At 37.3% G+C, this 22,412-nt stretch overlaps 1 protein-coding gene across 2 annotated transcripts in view; it reads right to left on the reverse strand.

Annotated features, from left to right (window-relative positions):
- The window catches only part of Bmt2 (base methyltransferase of 25S rRNA 2), a 52,292-nt gene that overhangs the window by 13,463 nt on the left and 16,417 nt on the right, over positions 1 to 22,412 (reverse strand). For both annotated transcript variants that reach the window (NM_175312.4, XM_011241037.2), the window contains exon 3: positions 2,550 to 2,720. In NM_175312.4, coding sequence (NP_780521.2) covers positions 2,550 to 2,720 — 171 coding nt within the window. The remainder of the gene's footprint in view (positions 1 to 2,549; positions 2,721 to 22,412) is intronic.

Here is a 22,412-nt window from a genome sequence, read left to right on the forward strand (position 1 = left end):
CCCATCTTAAGTGTGGGCATTACCGTACTGAGCTGTGTTCTGGACTGAATAAAAACAAGAAAGCTACTTAAGCACACTGGCATTCATCCCTCTCTGCATCCTTATGTGGATACAAGACCAGCTTCCTCAAGCCCCTGTTGCTATGTCTTCCCTAATCAAGATAGACTGTAACCTTGAATTGGGAACCAAAACCAATCCTTCTTTAAGTTACCTTTGTTGTGTATTTTATCACAGCAATGAGACAAGTAACTAAATACATCAACAAATCTATTCTTCAAGAAATAACAGTAAAGTTAGAAAAAGTCATGAAAAATAACCATTCCTAGAGGTTTAAAGGAGAGGCTGTAGGTTGAAGGATGTCTGTCATGAAAACAAGTTGAAACGCAGGCTAAGAGCACTAAGATCTGGGCTATGCTCCCTGGAGCTGTTCTCCATTCTGCCATACCTGCTTCATCAGGAGAAAAGCTTAGATTCTTCCAGGTCAAATTTCACTGCTGGAGGGGGCTGGATTGGTCTGGAGTGTAGGGTGGAAAACTTTACAGTGTATTCTCAGTAAACAAAGCAAACTTTGATTGGTGCAAAAAGGGACAATCAGCAGGTAGGCTAGGCTCACGTTGCTATGCTAGTCTTGGTCAGGGTGAACTTTTGAAAATAAAATAGATATAAAGGAACTAGATATGCCATCCGCAAGACCATGGCTGAAGAAGGACTGGAAAAAAGTGAAGGGTGGAGCTGTTTTGCAAACTGTTTACATTTCAAATGTCCTCCTCATTCAACTCTTACAAGGACAAGCCAAAGATGGAAGTCAAACTGGCCCAAGTACTAGAGCACAACTTCTTCTTCTTCTTTTTTAATTAGATATTTTCTTTATTTACATTTCAAATGTTACCCCTTCCTAGTTTCCCCTCTGAAAACCCCCTATCCTGACCCCCTCACCCTGCTCACCAACCCACCCACTCCCACTTCCTGGCCCTGGCATTCCCCTATATTGGGGCATAGAATCTTCATAGGACAAAGGGCCTCTCCTCCCACTGATGACCAATTAAATTAGGCCATCCTTTGCTACATATGCAGCTGGAGCCATGAGTCCTACCATGTGTTTTCTTTGATTGGCGGTTTAGTCCCAGGGAGCTCTGGGGGTACTGACTGGTTAGTTCATATTGTTGTTCCTCCTATGGGGCTGCAAACCTCTTGCAAACCCAGCTCCTTGGGTCCATTCTCTAGCTCCTTCATTGGGGGATTCTGTGTAGAGAACAACTTGTAATCTATCAGTGTTTGGCACTACTGGGAATTGAACTGTAATAGGGCCCTTAGCACAACTGACTCAATAATGGAAGTGACATTCAGGATGTAAGACAGCATATAGACAGCACCACCTGCCAAAACTAAAACAACCAACTAACCTATCAAAGACATTATTCTGAAAAAGTCTCTAAATATACTAACCTTGGCATTTGGCTTCTGTAGTTCCACTCTGATTAACTGTTCTTGTTAACTGACATATGTAAACCCAGAACATGGTTTTTATGTTTAAAAGCTCATCTGAAGAAAGGCTGAGAAAAGATCCTGAGCAGCCAGTGTAGTTCTCCGGCTGGCTAATGAAGACTTTATATTGGCTTAAACTCAAGCCTGAACAGTCTTTTCAAGTGACTATCCCACAACAGTACCTAGGGCCTTACAGATGCAGGCATGTGTTCTACCACTAACTACCAACTTCGAAATATTCATATTTCACGACACTTAAGGTACAAGATGTCTCATAAGTCATTAAAAGCTTTGCAATAATCTTAAAAATGATGTATTCTTTCCTAGTTAACTAATCAATGATGTGCTAATTTCATTTAGATGAAATTATACATCACTAGGTAATACTTTTAACACAGTACAAGGTCAGAGTAACCTTGCTATCAGTTCAGTTTATTCAAATATACTTACTCAAAATTAACAGTTTAATTTTGCTGTTTTCAGCATTTATTAAGAATATTTCTACAACTTTCAAACAACTAGTAAAACATATGACACAAAAATTTATTCTGCATTATGATATAAACATAACTTTAATAGCAATGATTGGATCATAATACTTATAAACTTGCAAGGTTTTTATCTAGATGCATAAAGGTGTATGTGTGTACATTTCTGAATCAACAATAACATGATGATTGGTTAATATTAATATTATTTCTTATTTCTAATTTCTTAGTGGCTATTATAAACAATTTAACTGGCTTTTATGATTTTGATTCTGTACAAATTCATAATAATTATAATATTTAATAAACCATTCTTTTTAAATTTTTTATTAAGGACAACATGCTGCAGAAACACTAAGTTTTCATATATTTCTTAAAATAGTATGATAGCTTTATTCTTAACATTATTATAGATTTGTCTGTCTCGACCTTCCATATAGCAGAGGAGAGAGTAACCTGCCTGCTCTGACTATTACCCATCACACCATTTTCCACTGCACTCCACTCTACTGCACTACTCACATTTACACAGCTCCCTGGGGAAAATGCTGACGCAAATAGATGAAATATACTTACTCAGTTATAAAGTCAGGGCTTGTAAAGCTGAGGTTTGTTAAAGGACCTTCAAGTTTAGAAGACTCGTGCACGTTTAAGGCTGGAGTGGTCTTAGTGGCGAGGACAGCTCGTTTTTCATCTTTCTCAAGTGCTTTTCTTTTCCCACCATTTTGGAAGTACTCTCTGCATACACTAAAAATCAAAGTATTTTAAAACATTAGATGTGGTGAAGTAAAATGAAAAATAAAAAACCTAAAAATAAATCACCCTTCATTATTCAAAGTGTGAAACTTTCATAAGGTCCTATTTTTAAAAGCCAAATATTACAATGATAGCTATTCTTGGTTGTTAACTTGACTACATCTGGAATTAACTAAAGCCCAAGTGATCGGGCATACTTGTGAGGGATTTTTCTTCACGAGATCATTTGAGGTGGAAAGACCTACCCTAAATCCAGATCTTCTGAGGTAGGAACCACCTTAAATTTGGGCCACCACTTCTGCTGACAGCCTACATAAAGGATGTGGAAGACGGAAGCACTTGTACTTTGCCTATCTGCCCTTGCGAAATTTCCCTGGCTTATTCCTTAATTGGTACTCACGCTTACATCTTCAGGGATATATACCGAAGTCTAGCTGAGACATCCATCCTTATGGACTGATCCACTACTGGATTCTTGTATTTCTGTTGGCAGGTTGCCACTGTTGAACTGAGTGGCACACAGCCTGCAAGCCACTCTAATAAATCCCATTAATTTATGTATTTACTTACTTTATTTATTGTTTGTTTATTTGTTCATTGGAAGATGATAGATATTAGACAGATATAGATCGATGTTAGAGAGGGAGATAGGGAGATAGATAGAGTCATCCTATCAGTTCTGTTCCTGTAGAGAATGCTGACTAATACAATTACATTATAATTTCAAATATATTATTATAAATGTTAAATAGTTAAAAGTTGCTTCTCCCTTTGCCATCTCTTCCCCCATTTCTCTGCTACAAGTCTAGCTCCAGATTTGCAACCTATGACCCCTGACCAATCAAGAAAATAATACAATACTAAGCATATATGTACCAAACTCTGTTGTACCAAGTTTTATAAAAAGCATACGAATGGAATTAAAGACACAAAATTAACACAAACCCAGTAATAGCAGGTGACTTCAAAACCTTCTAATAAAGAGGACATCTGGACAAAAACAAACCAAGAAACCTCAAAATTAAAGGACATCATATCAAAAGGCCCTAGGAGATACCTATAATTCTAGAATTCCACTCAAACACCAAAAAATATTTATTCTACTCAGAAACACATGAAAGCTTCTTTAAAGTAGACCACATCCTGGGACACAAACCAACCTAAAAAAAATACAGAAAACTGAAATAATTCCATGCATCCTATCTGGCCATTATGCAATAAAACTTAAAAAATGACAGTGAATAAAACCCTAGGGAATGTAGAAACTCATGGAAATTGAACAAATCACTACGGAATGATGAGTGGATCAAGGAAAAAAAATACCCAGAAAGAAATCAAAATATCCTGAAACTAAATTAAAATGAAAACCAACAAAACCTGTGTGGCACAGCCAAAAAAAAAAAAAAAAGACGACTTAGTGATACAACTCAAAAATATGGAAAAATAAGAGAAAGCAAAACTCAGACCTACTAGACAATAAGTAATAACAAAAATTACAGTACAAATTAATGAAATAGAAGTAAACAATACAAAGAATCAGTAAATATAAAAATTAATCCTTTCAAAAGATAAACCAGAGAGACATTTGGTTCAACTAGCCAAAAGAAACAAATGACCCAAATTAACAGAACCAGAAATGAACAGGAAACATTACCATAGACTCCAGAGAAATTCAGAATGTTACAAAAAAAAAAAAAATACTTCAAAAAAAAAATCTGTACTTCAAAAAAAAATCTGTACTCCAATAGGTTTGGAAAGTGTGAAAGAGATGGATAAATTTCCAAGCTATCAAGCATAAGCTAAGGAGAGATCTAAAGCCTAAACAGACCCAGAACAAAGCAGGAGACTGAAATTCTCCTTTGGACTAAGAAAATAGAAAGCACATGGACTAGGAAAAACCCAGGAACAGGTGCATTCACAGGAGAATTCTACCAAACCTTTAAAGAACTATAACTAACACTTCTACTCTTCTGTAGAAGCAGGAATACTCCCAAAATTTTCTTGAAGCCTGCCCATACCATGTAAGAAGACAGCAGCAATGAAACCAAACCAAACAAATGACAGGCCAATATACCCAGATAAACAGAGATGCGAGCATCCTCAGTAAAATACTCTCAAGTTTAGCATATGGACATCCACATAAGTAGTTTGCCAACACAAAACAGTCTCTATGACATCTGTTTTGTGAGCTTTTTGTTTCACTTTGTTACTTTTTGGTCTTATGAGTTTTTTTTTTTTTTTTTGATTTTATTCTTTGTTGTTAATTTTTTATTAGTTTTGAAGACAGAAAACAAAGAAACTTGGAAGGGTAAGGAGGGTAGAGGGGAAATAATATGGTCAAAATACAAAAAAGGTTTTGAAGGATGATAGACTTTATTGGATTCAATTTTTTTATTACAGCTGAGATCACATCGATATACTATTTGGGGGAAGGGAAAGAATAAGATCAAAATATACTGTATAAAAATAAATTTTAAATGAAAAACAAAGATCACTCACCAAGATCAAGTTGGCTTCATCACGGCAATGAAGGATAGTTCAACATATTTATGCCAATAAATATAATATATTGTATAAATGGGCTTAAAGACAAAAAGCTCATGATCATCTCAATAGATGCAGAAAAAGCCTTGACAAAATAAAAATGTATTTTTTGATGATGTTATTTTGCTTTATTTAATAGACTACCACTTGGTTTATAGTCATAAAACAATCAAAGACCATCGCCCATGATGCTTTTTAAAGCATTTATCTAATGTACTCAATCTACTAATCCACTTATATTAACACAATAAGTAATTCATAGCTTGTCAGCCAATATCTATGATAGTTCATTTCATAAAACTGTATATAAGAAGAAGTGTTAGGAAAAAAAAAGTTTCAGAAAAATTTTCCATATCTAGTCATAATCTTCCTGGTTTTCTCTGTCATCAATAGTTGATCACCTTGTGAAAGGTATTAGAGCATTTCCACTTATCTGGAATATAAAATGACTCAAGGGGTACACATCTGGGGCACAGCTAGAAAGGCTGAGTAGCATGCTGTTCCCTAAGGTGGTCAGGCCCCAAAGGAGTCTTGTTAGCATCAGGAACATCTAGCCATCACCAGGAAAACCAGATGGCAAAAGGACAACATAAGAACACAATCAACAGCCGGGCGTGGTGGCACACACCCTTAATCCCAGCACTTGGAAGGCAGAGGCAGGCAGATTTCTGAGTTCAAGGCCAGTCTGGTCTACAAAGTGAGTTCCAGGACAGCCAGGGCTACACAGAGAAACCCTGTCTCAAAAAACCAAACCAACCAAACAAACAAACAAAAGAACACAATCAACAAGAGCCAGGGTAATATGGGACCACCAGGATCCAGCTATCTTGCCATAGCAAGCCCTGGATTCCTCACTAATATTTCTCAACATCAAGGGACTCAATTCCCTAATAAAAAGACGCAGGCTAACAGAATAGATATAAAAACAGGATCTATCATTCTGCTGCATACAAGAAACACACCTCACCAATGAAGATAGACATTACCTCAGAGTAAAGGGCTGGAAAAAGATTTTCTAAGCAACAGACCAAAGAAGCAAGCTAGAGTAGCCATTCTAATAACTAATAGATCAGACCTTCAACCAAAAGTAATCAAAAGAGATGGGGAAGAAAACTTCATGCTCAAAGAAAAAAATATAACAAGACGACATCTCAATTCTGAACATCTATGCCCCAAATACAAAAGCATTCACATTTGTAAAAGAAACATTACTCAAGCTTAAATCACACATCAAAGCCCACAAATTAATAGTGGGAGACTTTAACACCACAATCTCACCAATGCACTGGTCATAGAGACAGCAACTAAACAGAGAAATATACTAACACAGGTTATGAATCAAATGAACCTAACAGATATATATCTACAGAACATTTTACCCAAACACAAAAGAATATACCTTTTCAATACTTCATGGGACCTACTCCAAACCTGACCATCTAGCAGGTCATAAAGATACAACAAAATTGAAATAACCCAGCCAGGCTTGGTGGCATGTGCCTTTAATCCCAGCACTTGGGAGGCAGAGGCAGGCAGATTTCTGAGTTCGAGGCCAGCCTGGTCTACAGAGTGAGTTCCAGTACAGAGAAACCCTGTCTAGAAAAAAAAAAAATTGAAATAACCCTTTGTATCTTATCAGACAACCATGGATTAAAGCTAGAATTCAACAACAGAAATCAAAGAAAGCTTACAATCTTATAGAAACTGAACAACTCACTACTGAATGTGTACCGAGTTAAAGACTAAAGAAATTAGGACTTTCTAGAATTCAACAAAAATGAAGGCTCAACATACCCAATGTTTTGAGATAAAATGAAAGCAGTACTAACAAGAAAGTCTGTAGCATTAAGGGTCTTCATAAAGAAATTGGAGAGATGTTACTAGCAATTTAGCAGCACACCAGAAAGCTCTAGAACAAAAAGAAGTAAACATAACCAAGAGGAGTAGAAGGCAAGAAATAAACTCAGGGCTGTAATCAACGAACTGGAAACAAAGAGAACAATACAAAGAATCTATAAATTCTAAGAGCGGGTTCTTGAGAAAAATCAACAAGATAGAAAAAGCCTTAGCCATTCTAACTAAAAGGCAAGGAGACAGTATCCAAATTAACAAAATCAGAAATGAAAGGGGGATGTAACAACAGACATGGAGGAAATCTACATCATTAGGTCTTAGTTCATAAGACTGTACTCTACAAAATTTGGAAATCTAAGCAAAATGGATTTTTTTCTTGATAGATATCACTTACCACAGTTAAGTGGTAAATCAAGGTCAGATAAACAATTGAAATAGACCTACAAGCCCTAAGGAAATAGAAGCAGTCATTCAAAGTCTCCCAACAAAAACAGCCCAGGGCAAGATGGTTTTAGTGAAGAATTCTACCAGACTTAATAAAGAAAGAGAATTTGAGATGAATTTCCCTTATGAACATTGATGCAAAAATAGTCAATAAAGTAATTGCAAACTGAATCCAAGAATACATAAGGTGTATACCTCAACACAATAAAGGCAACATCCAGCATCAAAAATGGAGAGAAACTTAAAGCAATTCCACTAAAATCAGGGACAAGACACACTGCCCAATCCTTCTGTATTTATTCAACATAGTACTTGAAGTTCTAGCTAGTGCACTAAGACAACTAATGGAGATCAAGGGGATACACACTGGAAGGGAAGAAGTCAAATTTTCACTATTCACAGATGATAGTATACATAAGTGATCCCAAAAACTCTCTCAGAAAACTCCTACAGTTGATAAACACCTTCAGCAAAGTGGCTAGATACAAAATTAGCTCAAAAAGTTCAGTAGTTCTCCTTTATACAAACGATAAATGGGCAGAGAAAGAAATTAGGGAAACAACTCCCTTTACAATAGCTACAAATAATATAAAATATCTCGGGGTAACTCTAACTAAGCAAGTGAAAGACCTGAATGACAAGATCTTCAAGTCTTCACCAACTCCAATTGGACAGAGAACTAATATCTAAAATATATAAAGAACTCAAGAAATTAGACACTAACAAACCAAATAACCCAGTTAAAAATGGGTACAGAGCTAAACATAATACTCAACAGAGGAATCTCTAATTGTTGAAAATAAATGTTCAACGTCCTTAGGCATCAGGGAAATGCAAATCACAATGACTCCGAGCTTCTACCTCACACCAATCAGAATGGCTAAGATCAAAAACTCAAGGGACAGCAGATGCTGGCAAGGATGTGAGTCAAGGGAACCCTCCTCCAACGCTGCTAGGAGTGCAAATGTGTACAACCACGTTGGAAATCAATTTAGCACTTTCTCAGAAAATTGGGAACAGTTCTATCTCAAGACCCAGCTATAAGACTCCTAGGCATATGCCCAAAAGGTGCTCTACCACACTACAAAGACACTTGCTTAACTATGTTCGTAGCAGCTTTATTTGTAATAGCTAGAAACTAGAAACAGTCTAGCTATCCCTCATCAGAACAATGGATAAGGAAAATGTGTTACATTTACAAAATGGAAATACTATCCAGCTATCAAAAACAAAGACATCATGAAATCTGCAGGCAAATGGATGGAACTAGAAAATAACATCCAGAGTGAGGTAGCCCAGATCCAGACATGCATGGTATGTCCTCCCTTATAAGTGGATATTAGACATAAAGTACAAAATAGCCATGCTATAATCTACAGATCCATAGAAGCTACCTAACAAGGAGAGTCCAAGGAATGATGCTTGCCTCTCACTCAGAAGAGGAAATAAAACAGGCATTGGAGGTGGATGGACAGAAGGAACTGGGTGGGAAAGGGTGTGATAAGGGGAATAGGGGTGGGGATCACCTGTGGGAAGAGTAAGGAGAGGGCTGGGAGAAAGAATGGCAATCGGTGGAGAGGCATCTCTGTCTCAAGCTGGAGACATGGGATGGGGTGGTTCCTGGGAGTCTACAGGGGTGACCCTCTCTGAGACTCCTAGCAACTGGGCACATGGAGACAGACTTAAGTGAACCACTTCTTGTATCCAGGCAGGATTTCCAGTAGAGGAGGGAAACATCCACCCACCCATGTTGGACTCAAAAGTTCTCCTACCTACAAAATGCAAATGAATAAAGATGGAGCAGAGACTAAGGGAATGACCAACCAGTGACTCACCCATCCTATGGGAGAGAGCCAATCCCTGACACTATTAATGATACTCTGCTATGCTTGCAGACAGGAGCCTAGCACAACTGTCTTCCAAGAGTCTTCATTCAGCAGCTGATGGAGACATGCAGAAACCCATAGCCATATATTTGGTGGAGCTCAGGGTTCTAGTAGAATCGTTGGGATTAGGATTGAGGGAGATGGAGAGATTAAGGATACCAGAAGATCTACAGAGTCAACCAACTTTGGCCCACTGAGGCTCAAAGGGACTGACTCAACAGCCAACAAGCATAAATTAGCTCCTTACACATTCATAGCAGATGTGTAGTTTGGCCTTCATGTGAGTTCCCTAACAAATTGGAGTTGGGGCTATCTCTAACCCTGTTGCCTGCCTTTGGATCTCTTTCCTCTAGCTGGAATGCCTAGTCTGGCCTCAGTGTGAGAGAATATGCTTAGTCCTGCTGTGACTTGATTTGCCAGGTCCTGTTGGTAACCATGTGGGCCTCCCCTTCTCTGATGAGAAGGGAAGGAGGTAATGGGGAGAAGAGTTCTATATGGATGGGACTGGGGGAGAAGGAGAAAGGGGGGCTTCAATCGAGATGTAAAGTGAAAAAATTAATGAAAAGAATAAATAAAATAAAATGGCTCAAGAATGTGAAGCAACAAGGTCTCATGTGACCTTTGTGCACATTTAAGTACATTTATGATTTTATGCATATATATATATAACAATATAGATTTGTTTATATAAACAGTTGTATTTATGTGTGTACATATACATATACATTTAAATACACATACATGTAACTATATATACATATATTATTGTTACTTATATATATTTGTACCAATAATAAAGAAAAAGAGGCTTTCAACTTAAGAGTGGAGAGCATGGGTTGGAGGAAGGTGATGGGAGAAGCTGGAGGGAGGAAAAAGAAGTGATATAATTATATTTAGTTAAAATTTGAAACAAAATATAGTAAAAAATGTCAAATAGAGGTAAGTTTAAGGACTATGTAACATTTTAAATAAATGATAAAATTACTACATAATATAGAAAATTAATAGATTATGTTTAACGCAGGAGAATTTTTTTTGGTACAGATGCATGTAGCACATATGTGTGTTTATGTATTTAAATGTATACACATACACACATTCCTTTTAGGACTCTGTCTTGTGCTCCAGGCTACACTGCTGATGTAACCTAATCAACAATTACGAATTCTCTCATCTGATTTGATTAATACCCTTGAATGGCTCAAATACTCAGGGAGACACTAATTTTATTGATTTTATAGCCTTGAACACATGGGCACAGGGTAAATTTTCCTGAAAAGAACACCAATGGCTTATGATCTAAGATCAAGAATCAACAAAAAATAAAATTGCGAAGCTTCTGTAAGGCAAAGGACACTGTCAACAGACAAACTGACAACCAACAGAATAGGAAAAGATCATTGGCAATCCTACATCCAATAGACGGCTAATATCCAATATATACAAAGAACTCAAGAAGTTAGACTCCAGAGAAACAAATAACCCTATTAAAAAATAGGGTACAGAGCTAAACAAAGAATTCTCAACTGAGAAATATCAAATGGCCAAGAAGCACCTAAAGAAATATTCAACATCCTTAGTCATCAAGGAAATGCAAATCAAAGAACCCTGAGATTCTACCTTATACCAGTCAGAATGGCTGAGATCAAAAACTCAGATGACAGCAGATGCTGCCAAGGATGTGGAGAAGGAGGAACACTCCACCATTGCTGGTGCGAATGCAAGCTGATACAACCACTCTGGAAATCAGTTTGGTGGTTCCTCAGAAAATTGGACATAGTACTACCTGAGAACCCAGCTATACCACTTCTGGGCATATACTCAAAAGATGCTCCAACACATAACAAGGACACATGCTCCACTATGTTCATAGCAGCCTTATTTATATTACCCAGAAGCTAGAAACAACCCAGATGTCCCTCAACAGAAGAACGGGTACAGAAAATGTAGTACTTTTACACAATGAAATACTGCTCAGCCATTAAAAACAATGACTTCACGAAATTTACAAAAGTGGATGGAACTTGAAAATGTCATTCTGGGTGAGGTAATACAGCCACAAAAGAACACACATGGTGTGTACTCACTGGTAAGTGGCATTAGGAAAAAGCTTGGAATACCAATGATACAACTTACAGACCATATGAAGGTCAAGAAGAAGAAAGACCAAAGTGTGTATGCCTCAGTCCTGCTTAGAAAGGGAAACAAAATAATCATGGAAGGTAGAGGGTGGGAGGGACTTGGGAGGAAGAGAGGAAGGGGAGAGGGAAAAAAGCGGGGGCAGGATCAGGTATGGGAGGAGATGGGGGAGATATACAGAAGGTATTACAAGGGATACAAATTAGGAAAGAGACAAACAGGAAGATGTGTGTGGGAGGTATCAAAAAGCTTCCTGTCTTCTTCAGGAAATCCACAAGAAACCCTGTAGAAACTCTCTGTACCCAGTCCTTTGAGTTTTTATAAGATTTCCTCACATACCCATGATTGAACTCTATAAAATGTGGTTAGACAGACAGGGCATGATCTAAAGCTAACTCTGTGCTTAAACAGAGCAAGACCTGGATCCTTTTTGGTCTCATGAACCATTCTTCCGTCCAGAGCAAAGAACATAACGCTTCCAGAGTGAGGAGGGTCTTCCTGCACACTACAAAATGGTAGCATCAAGAAATGTACTCATGGGCAACTAGAAGGCAGAGGGTTTCCAGGAGAGTTTTAAATTTTTAATTGGTTGCTTTTGAGAAGGAATATGGACCAGGAGCTTCAGTTGAAAACAGACAAACTGCATCAAAATATGGCACACTAGAAAAGTAGAAATTTAAATATACAAAGATTTGAACAGTTCAAAACAGAGGCCTGAACTATTATATGGTAATTCAAAGAGTTTCTAAGAGCAGTGCTAATGACTACAAGACAACTATGACAAGTGATTTTCTGGATTATTCCTGTTAAGACAACCCTTTCTACTTGTTTCAACTTAGTTAGCATCAAAGTTCAGGGATGTAAAGGTGAATCATTTTAAATCCACATAATTAAGTTTGTTTCACGTTGCTATCCTGTATCCAAACTGATGACTAGCACACAGCTAGTCAATGAGTTTCTTGATACTTATAGCTTTCCTAATATAGTAAGGTAATGAATATAGGAGGACACCATGCCTAGGTATGTAATGGGACCATACAGGTACCAGAAGACCAACTCAAATATCTATTAACTAGTGAAGCTAAGAAGGATTTACGTGTGTAAATATATGAAAAGTGACTAGCAAAATTTTTCTGCTTATAATTTGTTAAAAACAAATCAAACACTTAAAGCAGCTGAGATATGAACAATTTTTCCTTTTAGATTCTAAAACCTATTACTGCTTTTATTATCATTTTTCCTACCATGAAATGAAAAAAATATTTTCTCTATAGATTGCTTGATATTTAAAAAATACATGGTAAATAAAAATTAAAGAAATAATTTGCCTATAACTGATATTGTTCCTATTTAAGGAGGGTAATGGACAATGTTAATCATCAGCCTGACAGATTTTAGAACCATTTGAAAGATGGCCCTTTGGGGTATTATGTTAATGGTGACCACTGAAGAAGGAAGAAGCATCTTGCCAATGGACAGGACTATTCTCCCTGGCAGAAGATTCTAAACTATGTAAGTAGAGAAACTGCACGGTACACTAGAGAAACATTCATTATCGGGTTTTTTTGGTTGTTGTTGTTTTTTTTGTTTTGTTTTGTTTTTGACTGTGAATAAACTACAACCAGCTGCTACCAGTGCCTGCTGCTCTGACTTTCACACTATGATGGACTGTACCTCGAACCATGAGCCATAGGAAACCCTTCCCCCTTTAAGTTGCTTTAGTCAGAGTATTTTATCAGAGCAACCAGAAGAGAAACTAAGATAGGAATTGGTACAGAAGTAGGCCTGATAAATCTATTTAGTTCTTAGACAACTGGAACTGTGTTGTAGCTAGAATGTGGAAGAGTTTGAAACTCTAGATTAGAAAAGCCAAAACATTATCTATGTGCCTCCATAAAAAATATGTACTTAATAAATATGCAATTAATTACGGATGCCTTTCAACTTCTAAATAGAAATAGAATTAAAGGCCAAAGCTGTGTAATGGGTCAACAAGATGACTCCATTGTTAAAAGTGCTGTGGCCCAAGCTTAGTCTCCGGATCCTTGGGTGCAAGGAGAAAAACATCCGTCAGGAGTTATCTTCTGATGTCCCCTCTCCACAACTGAAAACTGTGGGTGAGGAAAGCAAGACAGAGTAGGTTAATGAAATCATACATGATAGGAACTAAGAACCACTGAAGCTCAACTAGCACAGCCTAGGAGACGTGAGCGTTGCTCTTTCTGTGGCTGTGATAAAATTCTCTTGACAAAAGCAATCTGAGGAAGAAAGGGTTTACTGTGTGTCACAGTTCATGGTAGTTGTGAAGTCAAGGCAACAGAAGCCTGACACAGCTGTTCAGGCTCTGCATTCATACTCAAGAAATAGACAACAGAGCTGGCAAGATGGCTCAGGGAATGAAGAGAAGTAGAGCAGATCAAATGAACTGGAAAGGAAGAACGAAAACTTGGCATGCACAGAGAATCTTGTGAATATCTATCTGGACAATCCAAGATAAACAATCATGAACTAACAAGAATAGTAATAAAATTATGTTAAGTGGTGATATATATAAAACACAAAAATGAGATGTAGCCATAAACATTTTACACAAATACATACACTAGCCTATTAGAATATATAAGGAAAGTTTATATATTTATAACAACAACAATAAAACACCTAAAAGTAAAACCACTATATAGAAATCCTTGAACTACTGGCTAAAAACTAGAACAAATCAAATAAACTACTTTATTTCATGGGCAAGATGATGCAATATTGTGAAGGCATCAGTTTTTACAATTTATAATTTCATCCTAAGAAATTAAGAAAATAAGTAAACCAGTTGATTCTAAAATATACAGTGAAAAAATAATCAAGAAAACTCTGGGAAGGTTTATAAAAGGGTGGACAGGATAGATGACACAGAACAAGATCATGTAAGCCTATGACTAAAACACTGGCATCAGTCAGAAATCAATATACATAACATGAAAAAAATTACAGGACAAAATCAACTATGAGGTAAACAGTAAAGCAGGTAGGCATCAGGATATAACACTATGATCTAGTTTTTCGCATAAGCGATGTTGGAGAAATGGGAAATCTTATGGGGAAAGTTATTTAGGGAGACAAAACAGAAGTACTGGTTCACACTAGCTAAACTCCAAACAGGTGAAATATATAAATACAAAAAATTGAAATTATAAAAATACTAGAACAAAATGAATAAATAGTGAGTAGGAATTCCTATAGTCTGCAATTCAGAAAATCTTTCTAAATATATTTTAATTGGTACAGTAAGGAAGAACATTTATAATATACAGTACAACAATTCAATATGCTGTCAATATTTATATTTCTACTTTATGATATTTAAGAGTGCCACAGGTATAAAATACTGATTATGTTGTTCTATCCAAAAATCCAATAGTCTCAAAACCCAGGAAAAGTCAGTTTAATATGATCCTGAAGGCAGGGAAAAGCTGATGTTCTCTGAAGATAGGTAGGAGAAATTTTTTAGTTATTAAAGGGAATTACTCCATTCAGACTTTGAACTGGCTAGGTGAGACCAAAGGTTATCTGTTTTACTTGTCTAACAGTTAAAATCAAGACCTTCAGTTCAATACAGCAGACTTCAATATTGTAGGAGTCAGTTCTTTATAACCAATCTACTAGTATTACAATCTATTAGTAATACATGCATATGTAAGTGTAGGTATGGGTCACATACACATACATACACACATATTGCTTCAATTTCTCTAGAAACATCTAATATAATACTAAATGACATAATCTCTACAATTAATTTAAAAAGGCAGGAAACAATATATAACTTGCTACCCTCTACAGGTAAGAAAGAATAGATGTTGGAGGGAAAATTAATACAAACACTATGGAAATCAGTGTGGCGGGTCCTCGAAGCATTAATAATCTACTACCATATGAAGTGACTGTATTTCCTATGACATGATCACTGCTGCTCTACACTAGCTAGGATGTGAAAACACCTAGATGACTAACAACTAATAACTGTAAAATGTTTATACCTATATGCAACGACAATTTATTCAGCTGTAAAGAAAATGAAATGATGAAAATTCAGTTAAATAGATGGAGCTGAAACACATTTCACTAAGAACAACAACCCAGATCCAGGGTGAAAATATTCTATATTCTCATATGTGGATATTTGCATCAAATTTTTATGTTTGTATGTTTAACCTGGAGTACCCGTAGAATCCAGAAAACCAAAAGGAAACAATGGCTGTGGAGATAAAAGAAAAATCTTCAGCAGAAGGCACAACACAGGTGATATGAATAGGAAAACTGAATGGGTAGGGAAGTTTACATGGAGAAAGAGAGGGCTGGGAGTGGAGAGCTGGGGGGTGGGGGAGGACTGAGGTGTGAGTGGGGAATGAAATAGCTAACATTCAGAATGTTTGAGAAGTTCATATAAAACCTAGTATTTTATAAGCATCATATATATGTGATATATATCATATATAATATTCACATATTATATATATATACATACATATATACACACACACATATAATACACACACACACACACACACATTTTTTTTTCCATGTAAGAGTTTAATGGAGTTACCCTACACAAGGGATTCCTCCCAGAAACCAGAGTGCCAAATAAGTCTAGTGATTTGTATGAGATAATTTCTTGGAAATGTTGGATAGTGGCATTCCAGACACCCCACAGACAACAGAGGCTACTGTCTGCTCTAGACTGCTCACTAGAACTTAAGAGTAAGGTCCTGCTGCTGAAGATACCATACTTTGGTCACAAGATAGGTATATCAAGTTGTAACTGACAAGAAGACTCCTCTGTTCTAGTTGACTTTCATAGCACTGGAGGCTGCTATGAAGGCTGCTGGGGTGACATCACCAACACTGTGCACTGCAATAGTTAAATGGCATGGCAAGATCTATCCATGGGTGTAAGAGTGGCACGAAGCTTGTGAGGGTAATCAGCCACTTTCTGATTAAGAATTTAAGACTATTCCACATGAAGAACTGCATGCCTGGGCCTATCAATTTGACCTAATATCCATACTTGGGAAGCACCCAAGCCGCACGTGTCAACTTACTATTGTAATTATGCTAAGTGAACATAATATCAAACTACCGACAGTGTCATAATTTGCTATTGGTATGATAAACACCATGACCTAAAGTAACTTGTCCACTGCTCTCTCTCAGTGTTAGGACCCCTCCTGGCTTGAACCTGTGCAGGTCTAGTGCGTCCTGCTGAAGTCTCTATGAGTTACTTGGTAGTATATTGTTTCTAGCTGGGTTACTGTGTCTGTTTCCCCACCAAACCCCTGGTATCAGGTAACTCCTAGGTTTATCTCAGCTTACATATCCCAATCACAGTCAATGATGATGGAGGTCAAGGTATGAACTAAAGGCAGGACTCTGGAAGAAGAAACTGAAGCAAAGCATACCAAGGCATAGTACTTAATAGCTTTCTCTCCAGGGCTGGCTCAGTCTGCTTTCTTTTATAACCCAGACCCATCTGCCTAAGTACCTAAGGGTGGTACTGCCCAATGCTCTGGAATTAACAACCTATCAGGAAAATGCCCCATAGGCTTTTCTCAGTTGATGTTCCCTCGTCCCAGATGATCCTGGTTTGTGTTAAGCTAACAAAAATATCTGACCAGCACATCTAGATATATGGTAATTTTACATAGTACTTTAATTTTAAACTTAAAGTTAGATGGTAAACTACTTCTAGGCACAAGACCTTGTCCTGGACTATAGTTGCTATAGCCAGGTACACACCACTGAAATAAACTCATGTCCCTTTTCCAGCAGCTATCAGCTACAAATAGGTTTTTGGTTAGGGGCAGGACCCTGTGTCCACTCCTCTCTCTCAGTGCTAGGACCCCACCTGGCTTGAACCTGTGCAGGTCTAGTGCGTCCTGCTGAAGTCTCTATGAGTTACTTGGTAGTATATTGTTTCTAGCTGGGTTACTGTGTCTGTTTCCCCACCAAACCCCTGGTATCAGGTAACTCCTTTGGAACTCTTTTTTTTTTTTAATTTATTTTTCTTAATTAGGTATTTTCTTCATTTACATTTCAAATGCTATCCCAAAAGTCCCCCAGACCCTCCCCACCCCATTCCCCTACCAACCCACTCCCACTTCTTGGCCCTGGCATTCCCCCATACTGAGGCATATAAAGTTTGCAAGACCAAGGGGCCTCTCTTTCCACTGATGGCTGACTAGGCCATCTTCTGCTACATATGCAGCTAGAGACACAAGCTCCGGGTACTGGTTAGTTCATATTGTTGTTCCACCTATAGGGTCACAAACCCCTTTAGCTCCTTGGGTACTTTCTCTAGCTCCTCCATTGGGGCCCTGTGTTCCATCCAATAGCTGACTGTGAGCATCCACTTCTGTGTTTGCCAGGCACTGGGATAGCCTTACAAGAGACAGCTATATCAGGGTCCTTTCAGCAAAATCTTGCTGGTGTACGCAATGGTGTCAGTGTTTGGAGGCTGATTATGGGATGGATCCCTGGATATGGCAGTCTCTAGATGGTCCATCCTTTCGTCTCAGCTCCAAACTTTGTAACTCCTTCCATGGGTGTTTTGTTCCCAATTCTATGGGCATATATCCAGAAGATGCTCCAACTTATAAGAAGGACACATGCTCCACTATGTTCATAGCTGCCTTATTTATAATAGCCAGAAGCTGGAAAGAACACAGATGTCCCTCAACAGAGGAATGGATACAGAAAATGTGGTACATTTACACAAGGGAATACTACTCAGCTATTAAAAAGAATGAATATATGAAATTCCTAGGCAAACGGATGGACCTGGAGGGCATCATTCTGAGTGAGGTAACACATTCACAAAGGAACTCACACAATATGTACTCACTGATAAGTGGATATTAGCCCCAAACCTAGGATACCCAAGATATAAGATACAATTTGCTAAACACATGAAACTCAAGAAGAATGAAAAGCAAACTGTGGAACTCTTTTTTATATTGTATATATATTTTAAAAATGTTTCTATGTAGTAGGTTTCCAAATGGCTTTCAGCGTTAGTTATCTCTCTGAATATTCCCTCCCTCATGTAATAATAATGCTAATTTCTATTACCTATTCCTTGAAAGATTCCCTTCTGTCCCAATGGTCCTTACCAATTACCTAGCCTCTGTGGGTATTCCAAATGAAACATAAATATGTAAAATTTAAAAGCTCTAATCCACATCTGAGTCAAACCCTACAATGTCTGTCCTTCCGGATTAACCCTTCTGGAAGTTACTTTCTTTGTCTTCCAATGGTCTCCAGGACCATCCATTCACTTGCAAATTTCCTTTTCTCTTAACAACTGAACAATGAATGTTCTATTATGTATGCATATCACACTTTCATTATCCATTTTTAGTTTATAGGTGCCAGGGCTGTTTCTATTCCCTGACTACTGAGAACAGAAGAGCAATCAACAAGGATGAGCAAGTGTCTCTGGATTAGACAGAGTCCTTTACATACGCTCAGTGGTCTCTCGGTAGAGCCACTTTCAGCTTCTTAAGAAATCTGCACACTGATTTCCATAGAGGCTGTTACCAGTAAGAACTCCCACCAACAGTGGAGTAAACATCCCCTATCTCTGCAGCCTCTCAGTCATCCACTTCATCTGCATTGCTATTTTTGTTGTTTCCTTGTTGTTTTCTTTTTTATCTTAGCCATCGTGACTAGGATAAGATATTAAAATATCTAGGTCTGATTAGGCCTAGATAAGACATCAAATAATTCAGTTTAAAAAGGAGTTTAAAAAAGGAGTGTTATGGCTGAGATCATTTAAAGAGGGTTCAACATCCATATGACAGGTTCCTGCATCAGGGAAATGCTAATTAACACTTTGAGATTTCACCTATTAATTTTTAAGATTATGCCTGAGTACTCTCTTTATACTATATCTACCCTGTACTCTCCCACTAACACCTCTCATGCCCTCTCAATTTCATGACCTTCTTTAATTAGTAGTATTGGGGGGGGGGGGCGTGTAATCCAGAACAAAATGTGTATATAAGAGGCTATGCTGTCTTTATATATAGTTTTATTTTAAATTATGTATAATTTACTTCCCTGTTAATAATTTTAACACACACATGAGGTGGGTGAGACTGGTAGGATATGAGAACGGTGGATCCATATGCTCTTCTTAAGTGGAATTTGGTGTGAGGCATGCTTGTATCTGTAACTTCCACTTGTATAATGAATCTGTCTTGCATTCACTGTCCTTTCTTTTTTTTCTTTTCAACTTATTTTTTTCCAAGAGGCACTATATTTTCATGTGATCAGAAAGATAATTTTTAAGTCAAATTGCTAAGAAAGAAAGAAAGAAAGAAAGAAAGAAAGAAAGAAAGAAAGAAAGAAAGAAAGAAAGAGAGAGATAGATATGGATTTAACTACAGCTTCTAAGAGTAACTGCCAAGTACAAAGTTGTGGATTTAACAAACAAACAAAAACAAAAGATTGACCCTACCATAAGACATACCTTTTAAAACTACATGTAAGAGGGTAGAACAAGAGACTTGTGAGACATGCCTGGGCTATACAGAAAGCTCTTGATCCAGAAGAAAGTATGTGTGTAAGACTTGTCTCTATTTAAATATAAAGTCTTCAAAAAATATTAAAATATCAGTTTTATGTAATTTTAATTTAATTTCTTTTCCTCTTGATAAATAAAAGAAATCTGTGTTACTTTCAAAGTTAGTAAGGACTTCAAACACTACTGGACAAAATCGCTTTCATTTAAACATACTTAAAATTTTATACAAATTTGTTGTGTTAAATAAGACTGATTTATTTATTCCACTAAGATTTTATTAGTAATTTAGTTGGAATAATTTAGTGTATTTCTTTTATAAAAATAGTTACATTTCAAATATAATATGAAATAAATAAACACAGAAAAATATTTCAATAAGTCATTTTATGTATATGTCCAAAGATATAAAAACATATTCTTTCCTGAACAATTTGAAAGCAGTTTACAAATAGCATGTCATTTTCTCCCTGGATTCATTGCTCCTAGGGAGAAAATTCTTCTGTATAGCCACAACACCATTATCGTTAGGACAATTATCAGTAATCTTCTAATTTACTAAAAACATCTAGTTCATAAATTCAAATATCTTTCTTACTGCCTCCAGAATGGATCTTACATTTTTGTCATGGGGGTCATTAGAATGGCCCCTAGAGGCTCATACATTTGAATACTCCACAACTGCTCCCCAGTTGCTGAAACCAGTTGGAAAGGATTAGGAAAGTCCTTCCCAGTTAGCATGCTCATGCTCAAGGCTGCGCACTCTCTCTGTCTCTCTCTGTGTCTCTCTGTCTCTGTCACTCTGCCTCAAGGCTGTTGTCTCAGCATGGAAGCTCTGACTACTGCTCTGTGCCATGCCTGCCTGCCACTGCCATGCTCCTGACCACGATGGTCATGGACGAACACTCTGGAACCCTGATCCCCAATTCCATGCTTCCTTTTATCCTCTGCTTAGGTTGTGGTGCTTTGTCCCAGCAGTAGAAAAGCAACTCTGACAAGACGCTAAGCTTGTTCTAACGAAGTTAGACCTTGGTAGTTCTATCTCTTTACATTCTTATATTGATTTTTATACAACTGTATTTTTGCGAAAATGTCAGTTTTGTAGAAAACCTCATATAGTTTATTTTTGATTGTTGTTTAAAAATGGCTAACTGCATTGTTGAAATACTCTAAATAGCTCACTGATTTTCCTCTTTCTTTCTTTCCTTCTTTCTTTCTTTCTTCTTTCTTTCTTTTTTTGGAGGGGGTATCTTGCTTTTCTCTATTTTTTACTCATATATGTTTGTAATGGTTATGCTAAGGCTTTCTTTGCTTGTTTTAGCATATAATTTATTTGCAGGTCAGCTCCTTTTGATTCTAGGTCATTTACTCTGCTTCATTCTATATGTGGTAGTTTGTTAAACATTGCCACTGTGCTTATAAGACACTGCCATAAATATTTTCCCCAGAAAGGACATACATTTTTCCCTCTCTCTAATACAGGAGCCTAGGATGAAAGAAGGAACACTTGGATCCATCAGAAGTAATTGGTCTGGAATGGAGCTAAATTACCTCTTTAGAGAGCATCAGTTTCCATTTGGTTTCAGATTCTTTGAGAGTGAATGATCTATGTATGCAGAGAGACAGCTCTTAAAGGAAAGAGCACAGAGATTCTTCTCTGTGTTTTCATTCCATTCCTAGCCCCTCATGCTGCTGCTGTGCACAAATCAGGAATAAAATATGAGGAATTATACCTGTGATTTGGTTAGAGTCCAATCTGCCCATGTGGGAACCTCAGGGTCCCACTACTATGTAAGCCTGACTGACTATCCCTACTCAGAAACACTACAACAAATGCTCTCCCATTTAGGAAAGGCTTATTATTTCTAGTTTCTTCATTCCTTTAAGCCACTGTGCATCGTTTCTCCTTCAGATGTTGAAAATAAAATACTTGGTTTTTAGATTATAAAGTGCTATTAAGCACTTCTTGCCCCCCTGGTTTGTTTGGTTTTTTTTTTTTTCAATTTTTTTATTAGATATTTTCTTCATTTACAATTCAAATGCTACCCCAAAAGTCCCTTATACCCTCCCCACTCCCACCCCTGCTCTCCAACCCACCCACTCCCACTTCCTGGCCCTGGTATTCCCCTGTATTGGGGCATATAATCTTTGCGAGACCAAGGGCCTCTCCTACCAATAATGGCCAATTAGGCCATCCTCTGCTACATATGCAGCTAGAGATATGAGCTCAGGGGGTACTGA

The sequence above is a fragment of the Mus musculus genome, chromosome 6, assembly GCF_000001635.26.
Source record: "Mus musculus strain C57BL/6J chromosome 6, GRCm38.p6 C57BL/6J".
Classification (NCBI taxonomy): Eukaryota; Metazoa; Chordata; class Mammalia; order Rodentia; family Muridae; genus Mus; species Mus musculus.